We start from the raw sequence: 23,737 nt of genomic DNA on the forward strand, positions 1-23,737 counted from the left end.
ATGTTGTATGTTCTTCTCATCATCGATAAATTCCCCTGGGAAGAAAACCCATAATCTCACTTTTGTTGCTCTGCCTTTTCAGCTGCAGAAGCACCTAGGATTCTATGAGGGTACAAACTGTCTTCATCCATCTTGATGATGAAGGTGCTGTGGTAATTAGGCCGGTAATTCTGAACAATCTTGCCATACACAACTTTGCTATGTACCAAATTCATTATAAACAAACTGGGAGAGCTAATGGATAAAAAACGTGTTGATCCATAAGTCACTTCTATTCCATAAATATGTATACTGTATCTCTGAAAGTAAACCACTGAGAAAGTCACTCAGAAATTATGAGCATAATTTACTTGCACAGATATTTTTCTATCTGACTCCTCAATCAACCAGGGGGGTTTCAAGTACATTGTTAAGTGGCAAACCTGGATTAGTTAACTCAGAGTAAGCGGTAAACCTAACCCTCTTATAGAAGAGCTCAATGGCTTTGTTTTGTAGAATGAAGTCACAGGGCTCTTAGGAGGTTTACCACTTACTCAGAGTTAACTTACCATGGTTGTCACTTAATCATGTATTTGGAACCCCCCCTCCTGTTGCTATGTTACATAAGGCACATTCTTTGTCTCTTTTGTGGCTATGTAGAATAATCCATACAGTTTAATTTGTTGTACATGAGGAAAAGGGTGTGAGGAGACTGGGAAGTATACAATATATTACACTGATTGTGTTGAATATTTAGGGCCCTATCTTGCACCCAGCGCAATTGACATTGTCACCGACGCATGTATAATTCCTATCTTGCACCCGGCGCACAGCGCGATTTTCCCTCCAGAGGCGCGCTTCGAAATGAACTTGCGTCGACATGGGCGGGGGCGGAACAGAGAAGGCGTTTCTCTGGCGCAAGTGGTATTTTGCAGTTTCAAAACAACGCCGTGCGCCGTGCGCCATTGACCAAAAAAAAGCTGGTCTAATGTGAGGCGCAATGTCTAAAGTCTGTAACGTGTATTCAGAACGCTATTTTAAGGGCGCACGTGCTTGCCCGCACAGTATAGGACCTATAGGCTACTTTACTTCTGTCGTCTTCACGAGAGATTTACACCAATTGTTTGGCAAGCCATATATAATTACAAGGAAAATAAAGTATTTACCACATGAGGAAATCATTGTGATATCCGTATCCAAGACATTTTAAGCATTTTTTTAGGCATACATCTAGCGTACACAATTGACCCAAATGATTCAGGTTAATTGAAGCTGCGTGACATTTGATTTATTGTATGGCTTTGTTGCATTTATTTAATGCCAGTATTATTATAAATCTTGTAAACTCATCTTTGTGTATGTGGACTTTATTTATGTACCTTGGGTTTGGTCAGCTGGTGCACTGGCTTGGGTGCCGATTTCCATGCCCCCAAATCCCTGCAGGCTCTCAGGCGTGAGGGTAGACGTGGCGATGTCCTCTGCTGCCGTCAGATCCTGGGTCGAGGCAGATCCACCTCCCGTGAAGGCATGAGAACGTGTGTTACCTTCCAGCTTGGATGTCCCACGTCTCCGGACGTCATTATAGCGTTTTCGGCAACGTTTTCGGGTGCCCCGTTGCAGAAACAATCACGGCAATATCTTGACATTTTTGCTTGACTTTGCTTACTTTTGGAGGGTTTCTCGCATCCCCATATATATCTATCTCCCGGCTTTTTACAAAGCCATACAATAAATCAAATGTCACACAGCTTCAATTAACCTGAATCATTTGGGTCAATGTGTAGGCTACACTAGATGTATGCCTATTTTTAAAATATCTTGGATATGGATATCACAATGATTTCCTCAAGTGGTAAATACTTTATTTTCCTTGTAATTATATATGGCTTGCCAAAAAATTGGTGTAAATCTCACGTCGGTCTCCTCGGCTGTGAACTTTTCCGGTCTTCCACCAGGTAATTCCGCCATCAAAATAACAAGCCGCTATGGACTATGCGCTCCTCGCTCTTAAAGGGAATGTGAAATGACGCTCGGATTGGTTTATTGTATATTACGCCCAAACCACACCTATGGCTGAGTAACCTCCTTTGGACCAACCCTTTTGACACTTGCGCTGGACGCAAGTGTGTTTTTTCCGCCGTTAAAATAGCAACTGCGCCATAGAGCCGCCCACACAGCTACTTGCGCTTGGCGCCGTCCTACTTGCGTTTCTGATCGGCAAGATAGGGCCCTTAGTGTTTCCTCCTCACGATTACCAACAGCGACTCACAATTAGTAATAATAATGCTGATCTTCTATCTATTTCAACAAAAAGCTTTTGGATGAAATCCTCCATTATTGTCCATTTGGGACACAGACATGTGAGTTTGTTTTCTGCCATTTGTTTTGTTTTTGCTGTTTTGCTGTATTCAGACTCCCATCTCATCTTTCCGGTTTACAGCAACTGTGAGTATGTGTGTGTGTGTGAGTATGTGGGGTGTGTGCGTGTGTGTGTGTGTGTGTATGTGTGTGTGTGTGTGTGTGTGTGTGTGTGTGTGTGTGTGTGTGTGTGTGTGTGTGTGTGTGTGTGTGTGTGTGTGTGTGTGTGTGTCTGTGTGTGTGTGTGAGAGCGAGAGAGAGTATGTTTGTCTGTGTGTGTGTGTGTGTGTGTGTGTACGTGGGTGTGTGTGTGTGTGTGTGTGTGTGTGTGTGTGTGTGTGTGTGTGTGTGTGTGTGTGTGTGTGTGTGTGTGATGGACATCAGGGGAGTATGAAAGTGGGTGGGTTTGTGCATGCTTCAACAACAACCATGCCAACAAAGCAGTTTGAAAAGAAGTGAGAAGTGAGAGAGACATTGCTTGGCTCAGTTTGAAGGGCAGCAGGACTGTTAACATTCCTCCAAAAGTTATTAAGCAATAACATCAATGCATGAAAGCATAAAAGGCGTTTGGATTGAATATCCTCCTAAGAAGCCCTTCCAGTTCCCATATCCCAGATGTGAGCCCACTAATAAATCCAACCCAAAGTTATATCATGGTGCCTTGTCCCAATGCTTTTTGCGATGGTTACTCCATAGCCAGCTCAGGCCCAATGGATTTAACTTATTAATTGCTATTCTGGTCATCCCCTAGTCAACAAAGGATTAAAGCAAAGCCTAAAGTTTACAACAGAGACAAACACAAAAGTAATAATCTTTTCTTAATTTTCCTATTTGATTCATTGGAACATGACTCAGACCATGTCACTGACTGTAAATAAGGTTCTTTGTGGATAACTAACATTTCATGTATATCTGCACAAGATTCTGAGTTACTTTGCATGAAATATTCTGGCAAATTACATTGACAAAAAAATTTAAACATGAAAACCAGCTAATCAACCTTTAAGTGTTAAGATATCCTTGAGTGTTTTTTCAGGTATGTACCATGTGTACCATGTTTATGGAAACCTAATCACTTTAGCACCATTAAACTGAGTCTCCCACCTCAGGAGCCAGTTTCCAAATATGGCTGTTGGTTTCCTCCTTGGTGAGATGACAACCGTAGAAGACAGCTCACTTGATCCTACTGTTCTGTTCTTTTCAATGTCAGAACATAAAGATCCACCCACACTTGGGCTACTGTGAGGCTATCAGGCTCCTGTGAGGCTGTGTGGCTCCTGCGTAGGCTAATGACAGGGTCCATTCATTTTGCCCAGCTTCCCGTCTCAAAGACAAGATGACCTCTGGAATCTCTCCATAGGGTTAATTGATCATGTTACGTCAGTTAGCCACGCTTCGCTGAGTCGTCGGAGCAAATATCACTTTGAGCCAATTGGACAGAAGAGCTCTGTAATTCCAGAGACATCTTCTTGTTTTCGCAGGCCGTGCTGTGCTATTAGAGTCGCTGTGATCTCCAGTCTGTTGCGTCCAATTGGTGTCACTCATGTAAGAAGCCTGCTAATGGGAAAATAAACTGTGCCCATGCCCTTCCTCAGACTTTGACAGCTGAGGGTTTTTTTTTTTTTCAAAGAGCCCTTCCCTATTACCACCATGTCCTCTTTATTTCAATAAGGTAATATCGTAAAGAGAGCATTGAGATATTTTTTTTTGTTTAGCGGATTAAATGATGTTAAATCCCTAGTGGTGACATTGAAGGGGTTCAATCAGGGCCCAGTAACTCACTCCTTCAGCACAACAGAGGATGCTATTATTGACCATAAATGCCATGTTTTCATTTCTAAATTCTAAGAAGTTGAGCACTGAAGTGTGAATAGAAATTAATTTACCAAGATGAGTACATTTACAGGACATGAACTGTAGACACTTTCCTCCTAATGGGTTTCACTAATCCAATGTTAAACTCTGTGAAACAGAGATATAATAATATAATATATAACCCACTCTATCACCTTCTGGACTTCTCATTCAGGCTGATGAGGTGAGCATGTCCTTTAAGTAGGATGTATATCATCTAAGATCCCGGGAGAAATTAATACCCTCACAAATTGTGCAAATGTTTCTTTCCCTCAAAATTGGCAGCCACATGGATTTGGCAGCTTTGGATCCGCGGCCCCCATCTAAAATACCAATTCATCTGGCTCATTGCCCCCGAGGCTGATTGGGGAGGGGAGGGTAATACGTCCTGTAAATGTAGCTGAAATCTTCTGACCTCTTCCACTGAAGACACCCACATTACATTATTGTCTGCCTGGCTAGAGAAACTAACCATTCTTTCCAGAGCTCCTTAATAATCCCTGTTTCCTTTCAATTAATCAAGAGGGCAACATGGAGACGAGGTCAGATTAGGAGGAGAGACATAGCAGGACCTCCTTAAATTCTAAAATAGTTGGAATATTAATTACTTTTAAAATAATATCACCCATAACACAAGCTACAAGTTACTGGCTGAGCAGTTTAGGTTATTTAGACTGTCCAGAGCTGACATAATCTAGTTGACATCAGCCCTTGCTTTTCTGTGCAGTGTTATGTATTAGGGTTAAAATAAGGTGGTTTGACCCATACAAACATCATAATTAATAGCTTCATGACAAGCCCCATTGGCACCAAATTAAACTTGCTTTCTAATTGAAGAAATGTAAATGATTGGGTACACAGGATTTGTTTGATTTATTATTCTTATATGTCATGGCACAAACAACATTAGGTTTGCCATATTTATCCCACTGAAGCAATTGGTTGTGAGTAATTAATTAGCATATTCCAGGCTGCACTGTGGGAATGAAGACAAAGATTACCCTCAGATTTTATGGCAAGCATTGTGTGAAATAATGACATCAGCTCAGAAGTGAACTTACCTTCCCTGTTCAAACCCCTAAGTATCCCTGTTCTATTCACACATTACTGCACCACTCTCAACATGGTAGAGTTTAATAACTTTATCAGAATACATTTAGCTAGTTGCTCTGGTGCAAAACTATGAACATTCTCTGAGAGCTGTAGCACCTGGTGAGATGAACAGTCTACTGAATGTGCCTGAGTGGTTGGCACTGCACTTTGGATACACTTTATGCAGACTGTTGTTAGAGATATTACCTTGGACATGGTAAGTCACATAACCTTAGACTTCGGCATTTTACCTTGAACTGTTGTGTTTCCTCCCTGAGGAGGCGGTGTAGGTGAAGCCACCTTAAAGTCAAGGAAATGAGGATGTTTGTAACAGACGTCTAGCTTTTAAATTCTGGGCTTTGTGTCACTGGAGTTTATGCAGCATAACCTCAAAGGAAATAGGAAGCCTCTCAGTATTTCTGCCAGTGATTCTGACCTTTCTGCTGTGGCTGACATGTTTTATGTCAGGAACCTTCTACCAAAGCCAAAAAGCTCATCAGCACTTAGTATTTCTTGCTGTACGTAACCCTCAATTAATTTTAATATTGAAAGTGCAGTAAAGTGTTGAACTCCATTGAGGTAAATATGTAGGGTCCTTCATCTTTGGAAAGCCTTGACTCAATACGTTTTTGTTAGTGGATTCACATTAACAATAAACAATTTTCAAACTGGTGCGCTGGTGGGTTGTTAAAATATCCAAGCAAAATATCATGTGGACTAGATTACTAGTATATACTGTAGCTGTCTTCTTTGCAAGAAAACCTTTACTGCATTCGAGTGCTATACTGGACTTCTCTGAACTATTATCTTTTGTGTAGGTGTCCTCTGGTGAATAAAAGAGACAGTCTTCATTTATAACTCATTAGAAGCCTCCGTCAGACAGCTGTCACGCGGGGTGTGCTAACTGCTGCACTGCTGCAACATAACAAGGACAAGCACAGCACAGCCTGTGGAATCTGGTAAAACCGATGTCTAATCCAGAAAAATAACTGCAACATAACAAGCAGATGGCTCAAGAGACCGAGAGCCAGACAGAGAGAAGTGAGTGGAAAAAAAGGGAGGGACGAAGACAAGACAAAAAGTGGGTCAGAAGTAGTGTCACGATAACCCACCTGGGATAAGTTGGTGTGTGCTTTAGAAGTTATTACATCTAGTATGCAGGGATGGGATGGCCTTGGGGCGGAGAGATGAGTTGAGTGGTTGTCATAGTCGTCTTGAGGTTTCTAAAGTAGAAAAAAATATATTCAAGGACTTACGATACTTTATAATTACAGTAGTTATTTAAGCAGAGAGACAGTTCTGGGGCACAGAGGCAAAAACTGAGTGCTGAGGTTTTTTAAAAATATTTTTTTATTCAGTGGTCTAGAAGTCCTGTTCGTATTGATACCACCACAGAGGTTCATACACAGCGAGAAGGAAAGAATTCAGCAAACAAAAATAACTATTGTGGCATCTAATCTCTAATTGTGGGCGACTAATTAATCACTTTTATGGAACCCTTCATGTTGTTCAGATTCCCTGTTGAGACGCCAGGGCTGTCATTTTTGCAACTGTTTTTTTTGGGAAACACAGAGAGGGGTCAGTCAGCCCCTACTTCGCATTAAAGCCGATTACGTAGAATAAGCAAACAAAAAAAATCATGCATAAATGAGCCTGTAATTCATTTCTTAGCATGCAGTCCAGTCTGGTAGAAATTATAACAGGAAAAGGGTGATTAATCACGTAATCTATCTGCCAAAGCCATTTATCCAGCTGGGCTTTTTTTGTGGAAACAAATGGTGATGTTGTTAATCACTGGGAAACCAGTTCTAGCAGTCCCCCAGGCATGACGACACATTATTTACACAGAGAGGAGGCAGTGTTCCATTCTACTGTGTACTAACCAAACCATTCTCATCTTCATGACTTTGGGGAGATCTAGACGGTATAAGGATGTCTAGTGGATGTTGCCATTTGGTGACATAGATATTTATATTGGTGACATAGCCAAATGTAGGGCCCCAAAGATTTGGAAAATTTAAGCACATGCTATTTACGGTAAGTATATCATCTGCTTCAAGCCATTGATAGGGACCCTTGGTGAGTACATTCTCTGCTTGAGAACATTGATAAGTGTTATAATGGGTGTGATGGAGGTTCTGTAGAACTAAAGTACGTCCTCATATCAAATATTAAGTGCTTCCTGTACACTGCACCACTTCTTATTTTGGCATCACAGGTACTTAGTTAATAAGACATTAACAGCAGGCTGTCTGAGTGTGTATATACAACAGCCTAATTTGCTGTCAATACCATCTATTTTTAAACAGCCAACTAAACGCACAACACTCTGGCTTGTGCCAATGCACAGCATAAATCAAAGCCCCAGTACAAAAATCTCACACTGCCGTTCTCATGAATTATGCAATTATAATGCACATGGTTTGGCACGTTACCTGATGTTCAGTGGGTAACACTGGTATTTAGACCTATTTGAGGTGGGAAAGCATTAAAAAACACATCTTGAATCCTTCTGACTCTACCGCATGTTAAAGTACCATACCTACGCCTATTACCACAGCATCTGTCTTTTTCCATCCCCTCTCTCCTCTCCACCAACAGCATGTCTCAGTGAGAAAATCCATTTGCACAGAATCTTAGCATGATCTCTGTGCACTCTGGGCGGTCTTGCACAATCTCTGCATAATGTTTCAAGGTTCTGACCAGAGACATCACAGAGCTAAAGAGGTTCCTGAGGGCAAACACAAATAAACAGATGTGCAGTGAAGTCGATATCCATTTAAAGACACTTTAATCAAATATGTTCAAATCAGAACTGACCACATCTGAGCCACACAGTTGAATACAGATCAAGGACATTTGGTGAACATTCAATGGCACATATCAAATAAAAATAAATAAATAGATAAATTAAATTAAATACTTTGACTTTACAGCTTGACAAACAACTCACACCATAACGTTTGGGAGAGATCCTCACTACATATTTATGTTTGGCTCATTTAATGATTTGGGGGGAAGTGCACCCATCCGGACTGGATCTTGTCACTCATACAAACCCATCCCAAATCCCATGTGCCCTGCTGTCTGACTGCTCTTGTTTTTCTCAAACTATCTTCTCAAACTCCTGAAGATCTGTGCAGACCTGCCCACAGTTGGGGACACAAGAAGAGAAAGAGAGAAAAAGACTCTGTACAGAATGTGTTTTTGTATTTGCAAATTCCTTTGGCTTTAACAAAACAGAGAAATGTGTGGTCGATTTTGAATGTGAGGCCTTGGTAGAGCATACATTTGACTTTTGTTGACTGTGGCGAACAATTTCTGAAGGCAATTTGTTTTGCTTTTGTTGCAAGGTCACTTGTTTACATGTATTTCTTCCATTTGTATACTTCACTATAGAAACACCAGACACAGTTTAACTTGAGACACACGCCCTCAGTAAGGTCAATGCAGAGGTGGAATCCATGTACCCAGGACAAGGCCTTTGAGTGAGGAGGTGTAAGAGAGGGCATTCACCTACCGCTTCACCACAGACCAAACAGGTTGAAAATGTCACCAATGATGAGTCAAGTCTCAGCCCTTTCAGTTCTCTGATTGGATGCTGAACCACCAGAATAGAGGCACTTGGAATTCAGGCCGGGATTTATCTGCAGGGATCAAGGTTTTGTCTTGCTGGGATTGCAAGAGCATGATATGGTTTTCGCCTCCTGAATCCCCCTGCTAACATGATTGATTGGGGGGTCCATTACTCATTACGTTTTTCATCAACTGAAAATTGGATAGAGGGGGGATAACACAACTTCACATCCTGAGAATTTATATCCATTTAGGACATACAGTATATATCAAAGAGACAGACATTACTGAACCAAAATTCTAAATTTAGGAGAATAAGCCTGTTATGTTTCAAATTGAAGTTGTCTAAAAATGATTAAAGGTTTCAGATGCAAAAGAAGTGCACATATATTTTCATTCTTCCTAATTTTATATTACATTCAAAAACAGGAATTTAATCTGAATGTTTACCCATAACCTCTACAACACTTAGTTATACACATACTTTTTCTTTCTTAGCGCTGACTATCCAATCTCTCTCTGACATACACAGACCATAGACATCGCCAATACCTGCTACAAGTACATAATCTCTCTCTTTCTTTCTCTCTCTATCTCTCTCTCTCTCTGCCACACACACACACACACACACTTGTTCTTTCTTAGTGCTGACTATCTAATCTCTCTAACATACATAGAGTATAGACATCCCTGACACCTGCTACAAGTACACATAGTCTCTCTCTCTCTCTCTCTCTCTCTTTCTTACACACACACACACACACACACACACACACACACACACACACACACACACACACATACTGACACACTGACACTAGAGCATGGTGCTGGCAGTATCTGAGTCCTTGGAGCTACTGTGCGAGCTGTTTGGCAGGGCCTTGAGGTACTCCATGTGTCGCCGTGCGTCCTCGCGGTTCTGCCGGACGTAGTACACCACATAGGCTATGACCATGGTGAACCAGCCAAACATGGTGATAAACATGGCCACGTCGGTGGTCTTGCGCTGGAAGCTGCAGAAGTTGACGCCGGAGTCGAGGACCTGGATGATTGGCCTGCCGGCGAACTCCTCGCGAACAGCCGTGTGGCAGCTCACCTCGTTCACCGTGTTCTCGTCCAGCCGCAGCTCGCGGAGGACCTCCTGCAGCACGCACTCACAGTGCCACGGGTTGCCCGACAGGCTGATCTTGGCATGCAGCCGTCCGAAGGCCTCCTTGGGCACACCGCGCAGACGGTTGTCGGAGAGGTCGAGCACCCGCAGACTCTCCGTCACGCCCTGGAAGGCCCCGGCTTCCACCGACTCGATGGTGTTGCCCGACAGGTCCAGCTCCTGCAGGCGCCAGAGCCGGCTAAAGGCCTGGCTGGGCACACGGGTGATGTGGTTGGACGAGAGCTGCAGGGTCACCGTGTCCTCTGGCAGGTCGTCCGGGATGGCGTGCAGGTCGCGGGACGAGCACTGGACTATGGTCAGGCCGCCCCGCTCTGAGCAGTGGCATGGCTTGGGACACGTGCGCACCATGGCGGTCAGGAGAGCCAGAATCATGGCCCCTCGAAGCAGCATGTCAAAAACGTCCATGGTGAACCTGCCCATTCTGATGCATGACTGATAACGCCTTCACCACCAGTCTTGATGAATGACTGCGTGACTGAAATTGAGGAAACACCTTGTCTGAATGAAGTCAATGAATGAACTTCTGTTGGTTAAATTTCCAAGACTGAGTTCCCTACCGCCTGTACAATAGGCAGTAAACCATGCTTGAGACCAGAATCTGAGTTCTTTGTTGGGTCAAAACAAGAACAGTGGTAGCTTCAAAGCAGCCACAGTCCCTTCAGGGCGTCTTCAACTTGAAACAAGAGGCAAAAATTAGGGGCAGCAAATCAGACATATGTCTGTGTCCACTGTCTGTGAGGTCCGGCGTCCTTTGGTGAAAGGCTGAGCCTTTGATTCTAAGTGCAAGAAAATGAGAGCTGGATATTACATCATCCTCAGAAACTTGAAAACTGGCAATGAAAGAAAATCAAACAGAAATCCCTTGACAAGACCTTTCAACCTAGACGTGTACTGCCTTTGCCAGAAGACATCAACCATGTTTATTCAGCATCTCAAACAGGAGAAAATTATTTCACCACTATTGATTTCTATGACTCATATTGGTCTTCAAAAAGGATTCTTTTGGCATGGCATTTGCAATTGATCTGAGATAAAATTAGGTTAAGCAAAAGTAATCTGCATAATCAATTGGACTTAAAACAGAGTGCATTTGTTTTTTAGACCACTGCTGTGTCTGCAAGCTGTGAATCATCTGAAATACTTCTAGTAATTATATCAAAGACTTCAACAGAATCATACAATGTTAAACAATTCATTCCTTTCTTGGAACAACTTAATAATAGCCTTAATTCACATGGACTGTGTATTTCAATAATAAGTGATTTGCATTTAACATTGAAGTTTCACTGGAACAGTTTTTTAAATAATATAAATAAAAATAAAAAAAACATATAGAATAGGCAAACATACCCCCTGGCCTTTATGTCGACACTGTACAAGTAATTAGCTTTAATTCCAGATGCGTCTTCCTGGAGGCTCAACCGTCTAATTAGTGGGTTAAATGTCAGCTACCATTGACATCAAATTGTGTCAATGTAGCGTTTATCGCACCCTGTCAGATAGTGCCTATTCATGGTCGTATGTCAGCACCAAAAAGGTCAAAACCTTCATAATCTCAGAGAGGTTTCAATCATGCCTTCAATGGACAAGGATGATAATCAGTCTAAGTAGACTTTTTTTTACAACATAGTTTGTAGAGGAGTTTGTGAACTAACGACATTGCAGACCACTTACTGTGGTGTTTTAGAGTTTTGTCTTAATTCGAACCATATTACCTTAGGCGTATTTAGTTAGTTATAAACCCACAATTAGCCAGAGAAGCTCATGCAGGCTGAAAACACAAGCCTATGTATTCTAGCCTGTCCGAAAAGTTTCTGGAGGCGCCATATGATGATGGCTGAATTACAGCTCTTGAACCCACATTTAGATAACTTAATTGAAATTGAACTGAAATAATTACCTTGACATGAAGTTTACGAATCACCCTTTCTTTGAAAACGTCATTTGATGTTACTGTCAGAATCAGAATGCTTGCAGATTATGCGGAAAGACATGCACTCTGCCTGCGTTTAAAGTGGGAACGGGAGTATCGTCTCGCTAATCTCTTTGTGGACTACCGACTGCAGACAGCACCCCCAATCGCTCAATAGCTCCGAAGTTCCACCTTTGGTTTAATATTCATATTCTAGACTGTACCGAATGCAGTTGGTGGTCCACTGAAACCACATCTTTGTCTGGGCAATTTACCACTGTAAGTCAGCCGCACAGATACATTTCCACATTTTACCTGAAAGAAAACCACGGCATCCAAAGAATAACGCAACACGATTACGAATGCATCCATCTCCTAGGCAAGTGTGGGACAATACGGAGTCGAAAACAACAAGCCCACAACTAAAAAACAAATAAACAGAAAATTTGATTTGTAAGTTAAAAGAAAGGGCATCATAAATCCCAAAAGTGCGAGAAAGAAAGAGTAGCGCGTCGCCGCCACTGTCCTTTTATGAATTCAGCTATGAGGGTCTCGTCCAAGGTCCGCATGTACAGTTACTGATGGAACTAAAAATTACCATTAACCCGAGCTCTTCCAGCGACTCTCTCTCTCACTCTCTCTCTCTCCCCCTCTGTCTCGCGCGCGGCCACGCTCTACGACATAGGTGCCACTGGCACGTTGTACGTGATAAAAGACTTCTAAATCCACTCAACTAACACACTGGGTGTTTGGCTCGGGCCACACACGTCGGAGTGAAATATCTCATGTCATAGAAACCTTTGACACACTGCCTACATAATGAAATTGGGTCCTCCCCTGCAGGATATGGCAACACTGTAGCGATACACCTTGATATACTGCTGCTGAATCCATTGCTTTGTTAAGAGGGTGGATGACGTTTCAGGGTATTTGGTGGGTCTAGAAATATGGAGGACTGAAAGTGCCAAAATTCAATAAATAAATACACCATCAATAATTATTTAAATGTGTCATTAATTAATTAAAATGGGAATTAAATACATACATGTTTTATTAAATGTGTCATTAATTAATTCAAATTGGAAATAAATACATAAATGTTTCATTAAATGTGTCATTAATTAATTAAATACAAATTCATTTTATGTCAAAAAACACATTTAATTATTTCACTATTTAATTAATTATGTCATGGTCCTGTGTTGCAGCGCATCAATAATTTATTTTATCTGTCAAACTCACCCATCAAAGTCAGTGGGCGGATTCCTAAAACCTGATTGGTTACCCTGCACATCAAGTCAAGGCTTACCGATTCAAGATATTTGGATTGACGCAGGCCTCATTCCTAAACGCTGTGTCAAACAAAACTTTTCCTTAAACGCTAAAAATCCAGAGCGTGCGAGATGAAGAAAACGGAAAATCGATCCAGTAGTGGACCATGGATTAAATACCTCGAAAGCAATTTAGCCATCAACAGAAATGCAAAACAAAATTGAAAAGTCAGTAAGGAAAGCTAAAATGTATGGGGAAATACGAGGAGAGTTGGATTCAAAAGGACAGGGTTCAAAAGGACAACAGACCTAATTACAAACTCATTACAAATAATAAAGAGGGCTTTCATCCATCAAAATGTGTTGGTTTGTCTGCTTTGTATACATTATCTCTTTCAATCTGGCTTGTTGTTTTTGTGTGATATTACACTTGATATTAACAGTTGACTAAGCAAGTTCTTGTAGCAGCTAGCTGTCGTGAGGTACTATGCTAGTCAACTCCCATCATGAGCTGCATTGCCTGCTCGTAGAAAACCCGTAGTTGCATCATTAACTGAGACCGTGATGTAGTGCTGGTTTTGTATTGTGTGTACTGTAGAAGACTTGCCACTTGAAAAAAAAAGAAGCTCTTGACTAAGCACGTTCGTGTAGTAACTAGCACTAGCTGCTGTAGGTTACTGCTACAGTTGTTAAGTAGCTAGTCAACTCCCGTCATGAACTGCATTGCCACTCGTCTGATCTACGTGAGAAAATATAGAAAGCCATGGCCAAGTAAACAGAACTTTTATATGTCGTGGAAAATTCTAAGAGTTCTCAAGAAACTTCTCAAGGCAAATAGGTGTGAATATGCTGAACGGTTTATTTCGAAGGAATTAACTACTGCTGAGCTGGTCCATGGAGCATCTCAAAAACTCTAGTCTAAAGTGATCAAGTAAACAGAACTTTAACTTTAGGTCGTATGGTACTACATGGTATTAAAAAGTTAAACAAAATTTAAGTTTTATCGAAATGAATTTGCGTTCTCGCTGGAAGAAGACCACTCGTGAATAACTCACAATTTTAACCAAAGTAACATGTCACAAGATTCCAGCACCAGTTTTGGTGCTGGAACCGGTGGAAAAATGTATCTCTCCAGGCACTTCAGACTAAAGCAACACAGGACCATGACATAATTAATTAAATAGTGAAATAATTAAATGTGTTTTTTTTTTTACATAAAATGAATTGGTATTTAATAAATGAATGACACATTTATTGAAACATTTATGTATTTAATTCCAATTTGAATGAATTAATGACACATTTATTGAAACATTTATTTATTTAATTCCAATTTAAATTAATTAATGACACATTTAAATAATTATTGATGGTGTATTTATTTATTGAATTTTGGCACTTTCAGTCCTCCATATTGAAACAGCATACTGCATCCCTAAGTTATAGTCCTGTCACACAATTCACTTCCCTTCAAAGAAAACCGTTCCCTTTCAAGTTTCAATGTGGACCATTGTGCTATTTTGAAAAAGACAACAAAATAAAGTAGATGGGTCTGATTCACTTTGAAGAGTAAAACAAAAACATTTCCAAAAGATGATCGTACAGCTAAATATGTATTTTACTGCTCACTGTAACCTCACTTTTTGACTGTCTCACTGACCTCTTCTTGACCTCTGGACATCAACAAACACAGATGTTCAGTATCGACCTCGGCCATTTACAAGAGCTAAAGTATTAAATGTTCTTCTATCAGTAATGGATTTCCCTCAAGTCAAATCCCAATGGACATACAGTTCTGAATTCATGGTTTTAGTGATGTGCTGAGTTTTATTGTAGTTATATTAACTGCTACAATAAAAAAAAAGCTGTGTTAGAGTCATCTGGTAATTGCAGCTCTGTGGCTGTTTGCGTGCATCGGCTATTATGTAACAAGTTAGTGACTATCAGGTTTCATACCCACCCTGGTGTGCTAATGGACTAAAGATTACTGCAGTCGTTAAAACATCATAGAGGACACAGTAGTTTCCGTTATGTCATTGGCCTCTGCAGCTGTCTCCGTGTCCCAAGTGTGTCTGGGCTTTTAAGATCATTTGGAATGTATGGTCAGTTTGTCGGTCAGAAGGATCTGTAAGTCAGTTCCATTTAGAAACTCTTTATTATTATTTGTATTATCATCATTATTCTCACACACAGTATCTGATTTAATTGCATAGAACAGACAGACAACCTTTTACATGCTGTGAAACTGAATTGTTAGCCTTAGACAATACAAATATTAAGCCATATTATAGGCTATAGTATAACATGTAAAGCAGATAGCAGTCAGAGTTCCTTTTTTTCCACAATGAAAAAAACACAGCGTATGGTCAAGTGTGTGAATTGATAGTGGAAGTCAGCAGAGCGTGTTTCAGCCTTTGGATGAATAGAGAAAATGGTGTTTTTTGTACCTTGGGAACGCAGTTCAGTGACCATGAATGTGAAACGCTCTCTCCCTCACTGACTCAGGCCTGGCCAGATAATGATGTCTGACATAGTCCCCTACATGAGGGAATGTGCCTGCTGATCATTAGAGGTATACATTCTAATTGGGTGGCACAAAAACAGCCCCTAATTGACAACGTCCCACAGGTGTGTGTGGTGTGTGTGTGTGTCTGTGTGTGTGTGTGTGTGTGTGTGTGTGTGGGCACAGGCGCTGCTGCAAACTCATAATGAACACATCTGCTTCACTGCTGAAAGCACAGTTTTAATACAGAGGAAATGGCTGCTTGTTTTATTTGACTGGGGCCAATCGGACCTTTCTTCAGTGAAGTGAAGTGATGATTTTCTTATCACAAGACAGTGACAGGAAGGTTGTTGCTTCTTGTATTTGTGTGTGTGTGTGTGTGTAAGAGAGTGAGAGGGTGTGCTTGTGCGTGCATGCGTGTGTGTTCTGAACATTCCTCTCTACATCTTGTTAGTGATCATTTAATGGCCTTTTGAGAGCAAACCTGAGCAAGGTAAGCGATGATGCTTGAAAATGTGATGCAGCCATCCGTTATGTTCATAATGATCTGTGTCCTGCTCTTAATTCCTCTCTGTCTAGTTCATGTTTCTTTCTTTCTGTCCTTCTCTGGGAACACAACAAATGACTGTATATATACAGTATATGTTTGTGTATGTGTGTGTGTGTGTGTGTGTGTGTGTGTGTGTGTGTGTGTGTGTGTGTGTGTGTGATATTGTGTGTGTGTGTGTGTGTGTGTGTGTGTATGTGTGTGTGTGTGTGTGTGTGTGTGTGTGTGTGTGTGTGTGTGTGTGTGTGTGATTGTGTGTGTGTGTGTGTGTGTGTGTGTGTGTGTGTGTGTGTGTGTGTTCTGACTAGGAGTTCAGCTTCATCAACTTGAGGCTCTCTCTTGAGGGGGAAGCAAAGCCCTAATTGGCATTGCATACATTCCTGTTGGTGCCATGAGGAACCACGTATAACGACCACAAGAACTGTGTTTCCCCTAAGGTACGTTGTAGTATTGCACAGTCCTTACATATCCTCCGAGCATAAATAGAAGTAACTTTATTGTCTTACACACACTAATAGGTGACTGAAATGGAATAAAATGACTTGCAGTACAACAAGGTGACTGAAGATGTAATATTGCACATTTGACATTCCTCATTTTGTGCATGTGTGAGTTTATTGTTCTGATAGCCGTTGGGAAGAAACTGTCCTTTAGAAGTGTAGTCCTTGCTCCGGTTTTCCAGGGAGGGCAGTGAGCAGCCAGTGATGTTTTTGGGCTGTGTAATTATTCTTTGGATGCCTCTATTGTCTGCCACAGCGTAACCACAGTACCACGCCGAGATTCAGTTCACCAGTAGGCTTTTGATGGTGGAGCGGTAAAAGGCCTCCAGCAGGTTGCACTCCAGGTTACATTTCCTGAGCACTTTGAGCAGGGAAAGGTTTACACTTTACCTCCTATAGTGCAGAGTGAGTTATTGTCTTTATGTGGTGTTCAGTAGCAAATTGTTGTCTGAGTGCCACACTGCCAGATTCTGTACCTCATCTCTGTGAGCTGATTCATCATCTCCTAAGATAAGTCCGATCACAGTAGTGTCATCAGCACATTTGATGAGTGTGTTGGTGGGATGGGTAGGAGTACAAGTGTACTAAGCTATATGTCTACAAGTAGTGTTGACCGTGATAGTTGAGGTGAAGTGAGGGCCAGGCGGGTGTGGGTGGTTTGTGAGGAAGTCCTTTATCCAGGTGCGTGAGGGTTTTTTTCTGTGTTATGTAACAGACTTTCAGTCTCAGCTCAACAGAACAGCACAATTCAGCGCAGCTTCCTTTCATATAGAGCTTCTGTCAGCCCAAGGTCAAAGGCTTAGTGCTACCTGTCCCTAGATGAAGAACTTCCCCATGTCGTTTGAGTCTCACTATGCTGGTGCACCATGACAGGCAAGATTAAGCAAATTAGTCACTTCCCAATTGTTTGGTATAGAATATAACATGTGTTTGTATACAAATAATACTTTTTACGTTGCTTGTATCATAAAAAATTCATGCACTGGTGTTGCATTTTTGTGGTCCATCAATGTGCTATTTTACTGACAGGCTCTAGACCCACCATCAGACAAAGTTGAGCACAGTCAGTGCTTTCAGTTTGGCCTAAAAAAACAAATATCGCTTATCAAAACTACCGCAATGCAGTATGTTGTGATTTTATCTGGAAATCCTAGTTTTAAAGGCACCCAGTGCAACTTTCGAGGCTTAAAAATAAACATTCAATTTCTAGTCTTTTTTACACGTAGTAAGTTTCAATAACTCCATACCATTACATACCGACATTCAAGCAGCAAAGATGAGACGTCGTTGTGTGGTGAGAACTGATAGAAAATCGATAACAACAACAATCGCCGCCATTTTCTTTATTTTTTGGTAACCTACAATAAACAAAGCAGGTTCCAGTCAATGGAAAAATGGCTTCTCCCCACTGGCGATTGTTGTTGTTTACGATTTTCTATCAGTTCTCACCACACAATGACGTCTCATGTTTGCTCCTTGAATGTCGATATGTAATGGTATGGAGTTATTGAAACTTACTACGTGCAAAAAAGACTAGAAATTGAATGTTTATTTTTCATTGAATGTTTACATAAAGTTGCACTGGGTGCCTTTAAAGGCAAACACTGCCTTATAAGATCTCAGTATTAGAATACGTTGTGATTCCTATGGGAAGTCTACTTTGAAAACCAAATGTTGTACCTGCCATGTAAGAGCCTGGCCTTATTACCCTAAGTGTTACTGCAGCACGCTCAGGCTGCTACACTCTGCTCCCACTGACTGCTCGAGCCACAGGAAGTGTTTATTGTGTGCTGCAAACAGGGCAGCTGTTGATTTTACAGCACTATGCCAGTCTCTGGTAGTCAGAGATTGTTTCAACTCTTATCTGCTGTGCTCCCATGAAATGAGGGTCTTATCAGCTGGTAAAATGAAAACACCACAATCTCCCTGGTTCCAAAAAATAAAAAAACATTTGGATATGTATGCTGACGATATGAAACTAAATCTGTTGGTTTTTGATAGGATGGGATAATGTTTTTGATCATTGAAAGCGCACGGGCACTGTGAACGATAAAGGCTAAAGCGAGCTTTATACCTGCTGTTCCTATCCTTGCACACAGCGGCAAAATGATGCTGACGCGCCTAGGTGTCATTTCGGCTGGTCACACACCTCCTACATTTTTGCAGCCTGTCGCGCACGCCACGGCTGATGCATATGCAAAATGAACAAGATAGAGACACGAGTCTATGACTCTTCAATGCAGGAGCATTAGTGGCTGATGTAGTGAAGGTTTCCCACTCAGACTATTCAGTAGCAGACAGACTACTGAGTAGCACTTAGAAGAAGTGGTGTTCTAGGGCCTTTGTACACCTTGTCCAAGATGAAGTTGTGCTGTAGAACTACTCACAGCAGGGAATAAGGTTAACCTTTGAGTAGACTCCTATTGATTTTCGAGAAAATAGTTATTTTTTTAGAGTGTGTAGGCTGTAGAGAAAAAAACAAAACCATTAGGTGACTGATTGAAAGGCTTGAAATCGACCACAGAGATGCTCAAAAGCTCTGTTTAAGAACACTAGCATAGCAAAGAGGAATTCTGCGCGAGTGTGAACATTTTGATCAGATCTTCATCAGTATGCAAAAAAAAAAAAACACATACACATAGGTGACAGAAAAGAAGACTTTATTGACCCTCTTCACAAATCATTTCAAAAGTAACCTAAGAAGTTAAATAATGATCATCTAAAGTAGATCTGCAAGCAGCGAAAAATCACCCAACTAAAAACCTCCGTTACAGTTTTTTTTTTCAAACAGCAAAAATTTTACAGAAGCACAATTTTTAAATATCTGCTAGCACATGAGAAACACAAAAATAACATATATACTAGTAAATGCATCTCGATTACACCAACAGTTCATGTCATTCTTGTTTTTTTTTTCTGGTTGTTTTCCTTTTTTTTACTGAACTGCTGTAAATAGTCATAGTCAAAGATGACAGGACACATATAAAAGTGTGTCCATAGCTAAAACTGATACTATGACATACTGGATGTACAGTATCTGCAAAAGTATGTGAATATGGATCACCAGACAGGACAGCCGCATCTGCCAAGTATCTACCGCTCTGTCCAGTAAAGCATGGACTGAATACATGTATGTCACTCTACGAGCTGTGTCATATGAGATGGCCTGTTATAACATACAATGCAGAAACAAATCAGATCATGCACTTCATGAACTTGTTTTGGATGTCCTAAGAAATATTAATGCATGTAACAGTTATAATCGTAATAATAATAACAATAATAGCAATAACAACCGCAATAATGAATTTGTCAATGCAATGTCATGTAAAACAATAAAATCTAGTCTATAGCTTTGATATAAACGACATTCCATAGAATACAAGTTCCAGTTAACATAGCTAAAGAATAAGACCTACAACACAATTTTAAGTACAGCAACCAATTTTAAGCCATTTGTAAAACATCATCTCACCAAACCGATCATCAAACTGTGTTGATTCATTCCCTTATTTAGGTTAATTTCCTGAAATATCAATTGTCCACAGCATTATGGCATCACTATAACAAACACTAAATAATGAAGAATGCCTTTTGATCGTTCCTGAAAATTACATTCAAAGGCTAGTTCCATGCTTATTTTGAACCCAGGAAACCCCCTTCATTCTCAGTTATTTAAATTGACAACGGAAACACATTTTTATACAATTTCATAATTCATCCAGTTGTCCAATTGACATGTTATAGAGCTGAACATAAACAACACTGAGATGGCCTCAAATGTCAGGAGGGGTAAATATGTCAAGTTGACATCCTTCAACATCCTTCCCCAAAACCATTCCTTTAGAAGTAAACCATGAATAAACATTGAGAATGGCGAAAAATAAAATAACATTCTGCAGGCTACTGCCTATCAGTCGAAAAAACTACTCATAATAAAAAAAGCCTTTTGCAAGGAACGTGGTATATTTTTTTAAAACCATACAATGCTATTGACACAAGGCTTTAAACAAAAGTGACAATTTAGTCAACTCCCTCCCACGCCATTTCATCTCAAACATGAGATAGCACATCAAACTCACTGACCATGGCTCAAGCGGTAGCATTCATTACTGCGTAAAGTGAAGAAATACAAACAAAGAGTACATGGATGTGATCGGGGCTAAGGGTATCTGTGGCCATCTGGCCCAGTAGTTTTGCATTAAGAAGAGTGTCGAGCACTGTTACTATCAACTGAGTATGACAAAAGTCAGCCAGCGTCTCTGTATGTATGTGCAAATTAAATATACAGCAAGAAGCAAGTTATTGCATTTTCAAAGTCAAGGAGGGGAAACTGTTTCCGTCAGGGAGGAAAGGATTTTGGAATTCTAGTCTTACATTGTTCATGAGACTATCGAGGGTGGTGGTGGTGGGGGGGGCTGTGACAAAGACTACAGCCCTCTTAAACTTCCTCCATGACAGATACAACTAAACATACAATAAACAACATGCATTTACAGAGCACAGTTAATTGGTCTCCAGAAATGCAGTTGATGACCGCATCGAGCACACTGTACATAGCGACTGAATAAATAAGGTCCCGAGGACAGACAGAAAGAAGAAATGAAACCGTCTCAATCGCAAACCAAATGAGTAAATATGCAGCATGCTCACACACTGGGCTAAAACTATACAGACAAAAAACAAACAAACAAGTAAACACGCAAAAAAAAAAAGAAAAAAAAAACTGTGACATTGGCTTACACATTAGCCTACACAATGCATCCAGTGCATGCTCAACATCTGTTATAACCATTCAGTGCACTTCATGCTCTATGTGTTCAGTGTGTTTCCACTGAGAATATCACACGGACACACATCTAACATGACAGCGTGGAATAGTTATAGCAGGAGTTCTGGCAACATTCTGACAATAACACTACGTAGGTTTGTTATGACTAGCATGTCACAAAAGCAAACAAACAAACAAACCAATTATAGGAATCAATAGGGTTTTTTTTGTCACTCACAGCCATATAAACTTCCTGAGAATAAAGCTTCAGTTGGGGTTGATTGCTCAGGTTGTTACGGAGGCTGAGAAGGTCCAAAAAAGAAAGGGGAGTGGAAGGGGGTGGTTGTATCTCCAATAGTGCCATAGAATAGTGGGAGGGTCATCCGTCGCGGGCTTTGAGAGAGAGAGAGAGAGAGAGAGGAATGTCGGGGGCTTCAGGAAGTCGTCATGGAGGAGGGGTCAGTCCACATAGCCGCCACATCTCTGAACCTGCCAGAGGTATTGTAGGGAGAAGTGACAACCGTTAATTTGTGTCCAATTATTTTGTTCAAACTCAGGGGGCTAGATTATAGCTCTCCAAGAAAAGCTTATCTGCTTGAAGGACACAAAGACAAGTCTGCATTTGGCATAAATAGGGCATGAGTTGCTCCCTGCATGAATTTACTTTGACATAAACTGTACATTTTCATGTGTAGTTCAAGATCTGCTTTTGCACTTTGGATTGATTAAGGGAAATATTCATTACAGTGAGTGCATTTACAGTGAGTGCGCTGGAGACGGGTTAAGCAGGAGTTTTATTATGCCACACTTGTATGCTGTAAATTGATCTATCATAAATGGGATATAAAATATATGACCAGAAATGCCATAATAATAACTAAGATCTGATGGAGCTCATTGCTGTGCATCTGCAGCAGTAAGCTTGTGAGGGAGCCTTGTCTACTCCAGGTCAGTTTTGGCCCAGATGTGGCCCAGATGTGGCCCAGATGTGGCACTGATTTGGCTCGGATCTGGGAGATGCCTGTAAGGTCACTGTAAACCTACCTAGCATTGATGAGATACTGGGCAAGGCTGATGTTGGCGGGGGTTCCGGTGATGGTGATCTGGCGCTCGGATGACCCTTCCATGGCGTTAGCAATTTTGATCTGCGCCCCAGACATCTGGCGGATCTCGTTGATTTTGGTGCCCTGGCGCCCGATTATGCAGCCTATTAGCTGGGAAGAAACAGCAGAGGTATGATGCAATCCCTGTCCACCAATCACAGCCCAGCTCTGGTGACCCAGGAGAGGCTGACCTGTTCTAGAAGCCGCCCCTGAGCCAAAAGGCCAGTTTCAGGAGGACGGAGTAAAAGAAGTTTTTCGACGCCTTAGCTAACAGGTTTCTTGTTATTCCCATTGTATTCATCACTCACGGTCCTGCTACCTTGTCACATTATAATTAACTACCTAACTACACAGGCCTCTAATGATGCCATTTTTTACTGCTATGTCCCCAACATCCAAACTCATGGGAATGGATGAAGGATTTAGGACATTTGTGCGTTTAAGATATTTGGGTACTTGTGAATAATGTTTAGGTGGAAGCTCTGGTTTGTAATGGTCTTTTTCCACTAAAGATCGGGCCATGTCCTGAAATAGTTTGAAACAGAGGTTTTTTTGTTGCATTATATTCCATTCCTAAAGTCCCTAGTTCCTCCAGGACCGAGCAGAAGCTGATTGGACCACGGCCTAACCTGAGGGATGGAAACCAAAAATGACCCTAATAACCATAACTAACCCCAGGAAGGGTCCGGCCCCGGTCTGGCCCAGACGTGGGAGATCAGAACCGGATCAGAACAGGGCCGGGTTCTGTTGCTGTTCTAGTGTGTAATGCTAACACTGAGGAAGCTAATACTCACATCATTGGGAATGGTGAGCTCATGAGTACTGGCCTGTGGACTGGCATCCACACCTGCAACAGAAAAAGGATGACAGGAGAGGGAGGGATAGGGAGAGAGAGGGAGAGAGAGGGAGAGAGAGGGGGAATAAGACAGAGAGAAAGAGAGACAGAGAGGTTTAGTGAGGGAGGAAGACGCAGAGGGAAAGTTAAACAAGAAACCCAGAGAGAGAGAGAAAGAGAGAATAAAAGGAGAGCAAGAAAGTAGGAGGGAGAGGAAAAGTCAAGAGAAAAGCCAGAAACAGAGGAACAGAAGAAAAAGAGAGAG

The 23,737-nt window shown here is 41.3% G+C and overlaps 2 protein-coding genes across 10 annotated transcripts in view; both read right to left on the reverse strand.

Moving 5' to 3' along the window:
* Positions 1-9,676: 9,676 nt before the first annotated feature.
* On the reverse strand, positions 9,677-10,435 carry LOC308362831 (leucine-rich repeat-containing protein 3-like; the record flags this gene model as incomplete). The annotated part of the gene is made up of 1 exon (XM_080835559.1): positions 9,677-10,435. The coding sequence occupies one exon, from the start codon at positions 10,433-10,435 to the stop codon at positions 9,677-9,679; it is 759 nt and encodes a 252-aa protein (XP_080691685.1).
* Positions 10,436-22,574: 12,139 nt separating this feature from the next.
* The window catches only part of LOC308361605 (poly(rC)-binding protein 3), a gene marked incomplete at both ends in the record, with an annotated part of 6,531 nt that continues 5,368 nt past the window's right edge, over positions 22,575-23,737 (reverse strand). For all 9 annotated transcript variants that reach the window (XM_080834011.1, XM_080834010.1, XM_080834008.1 and 6 more), the window contains 2 exons: positions 22,575-22,748; positions 23,432-23,484. In XM_080834011.1, the coding sequence (XP_080690137.1) occupies positions 22,575-22,748; positions 23,432-23,484 (227 nt within the window). The remainder of the gene's footprint in view (positions 22,749-23,431; positions 23,485-23,737) is intronic.

This window comes from Sprattus sprattus (genome assembly GCF_963457725.1).
Source record: "Sprattus sprattus genome assembly, chromosome: 3".
NCBI lineage: Eukaryota > Metazoa > Chordata > Actinopteri > Clupeiformes > Clupeidae > Sprattus > Sprattus sprattus.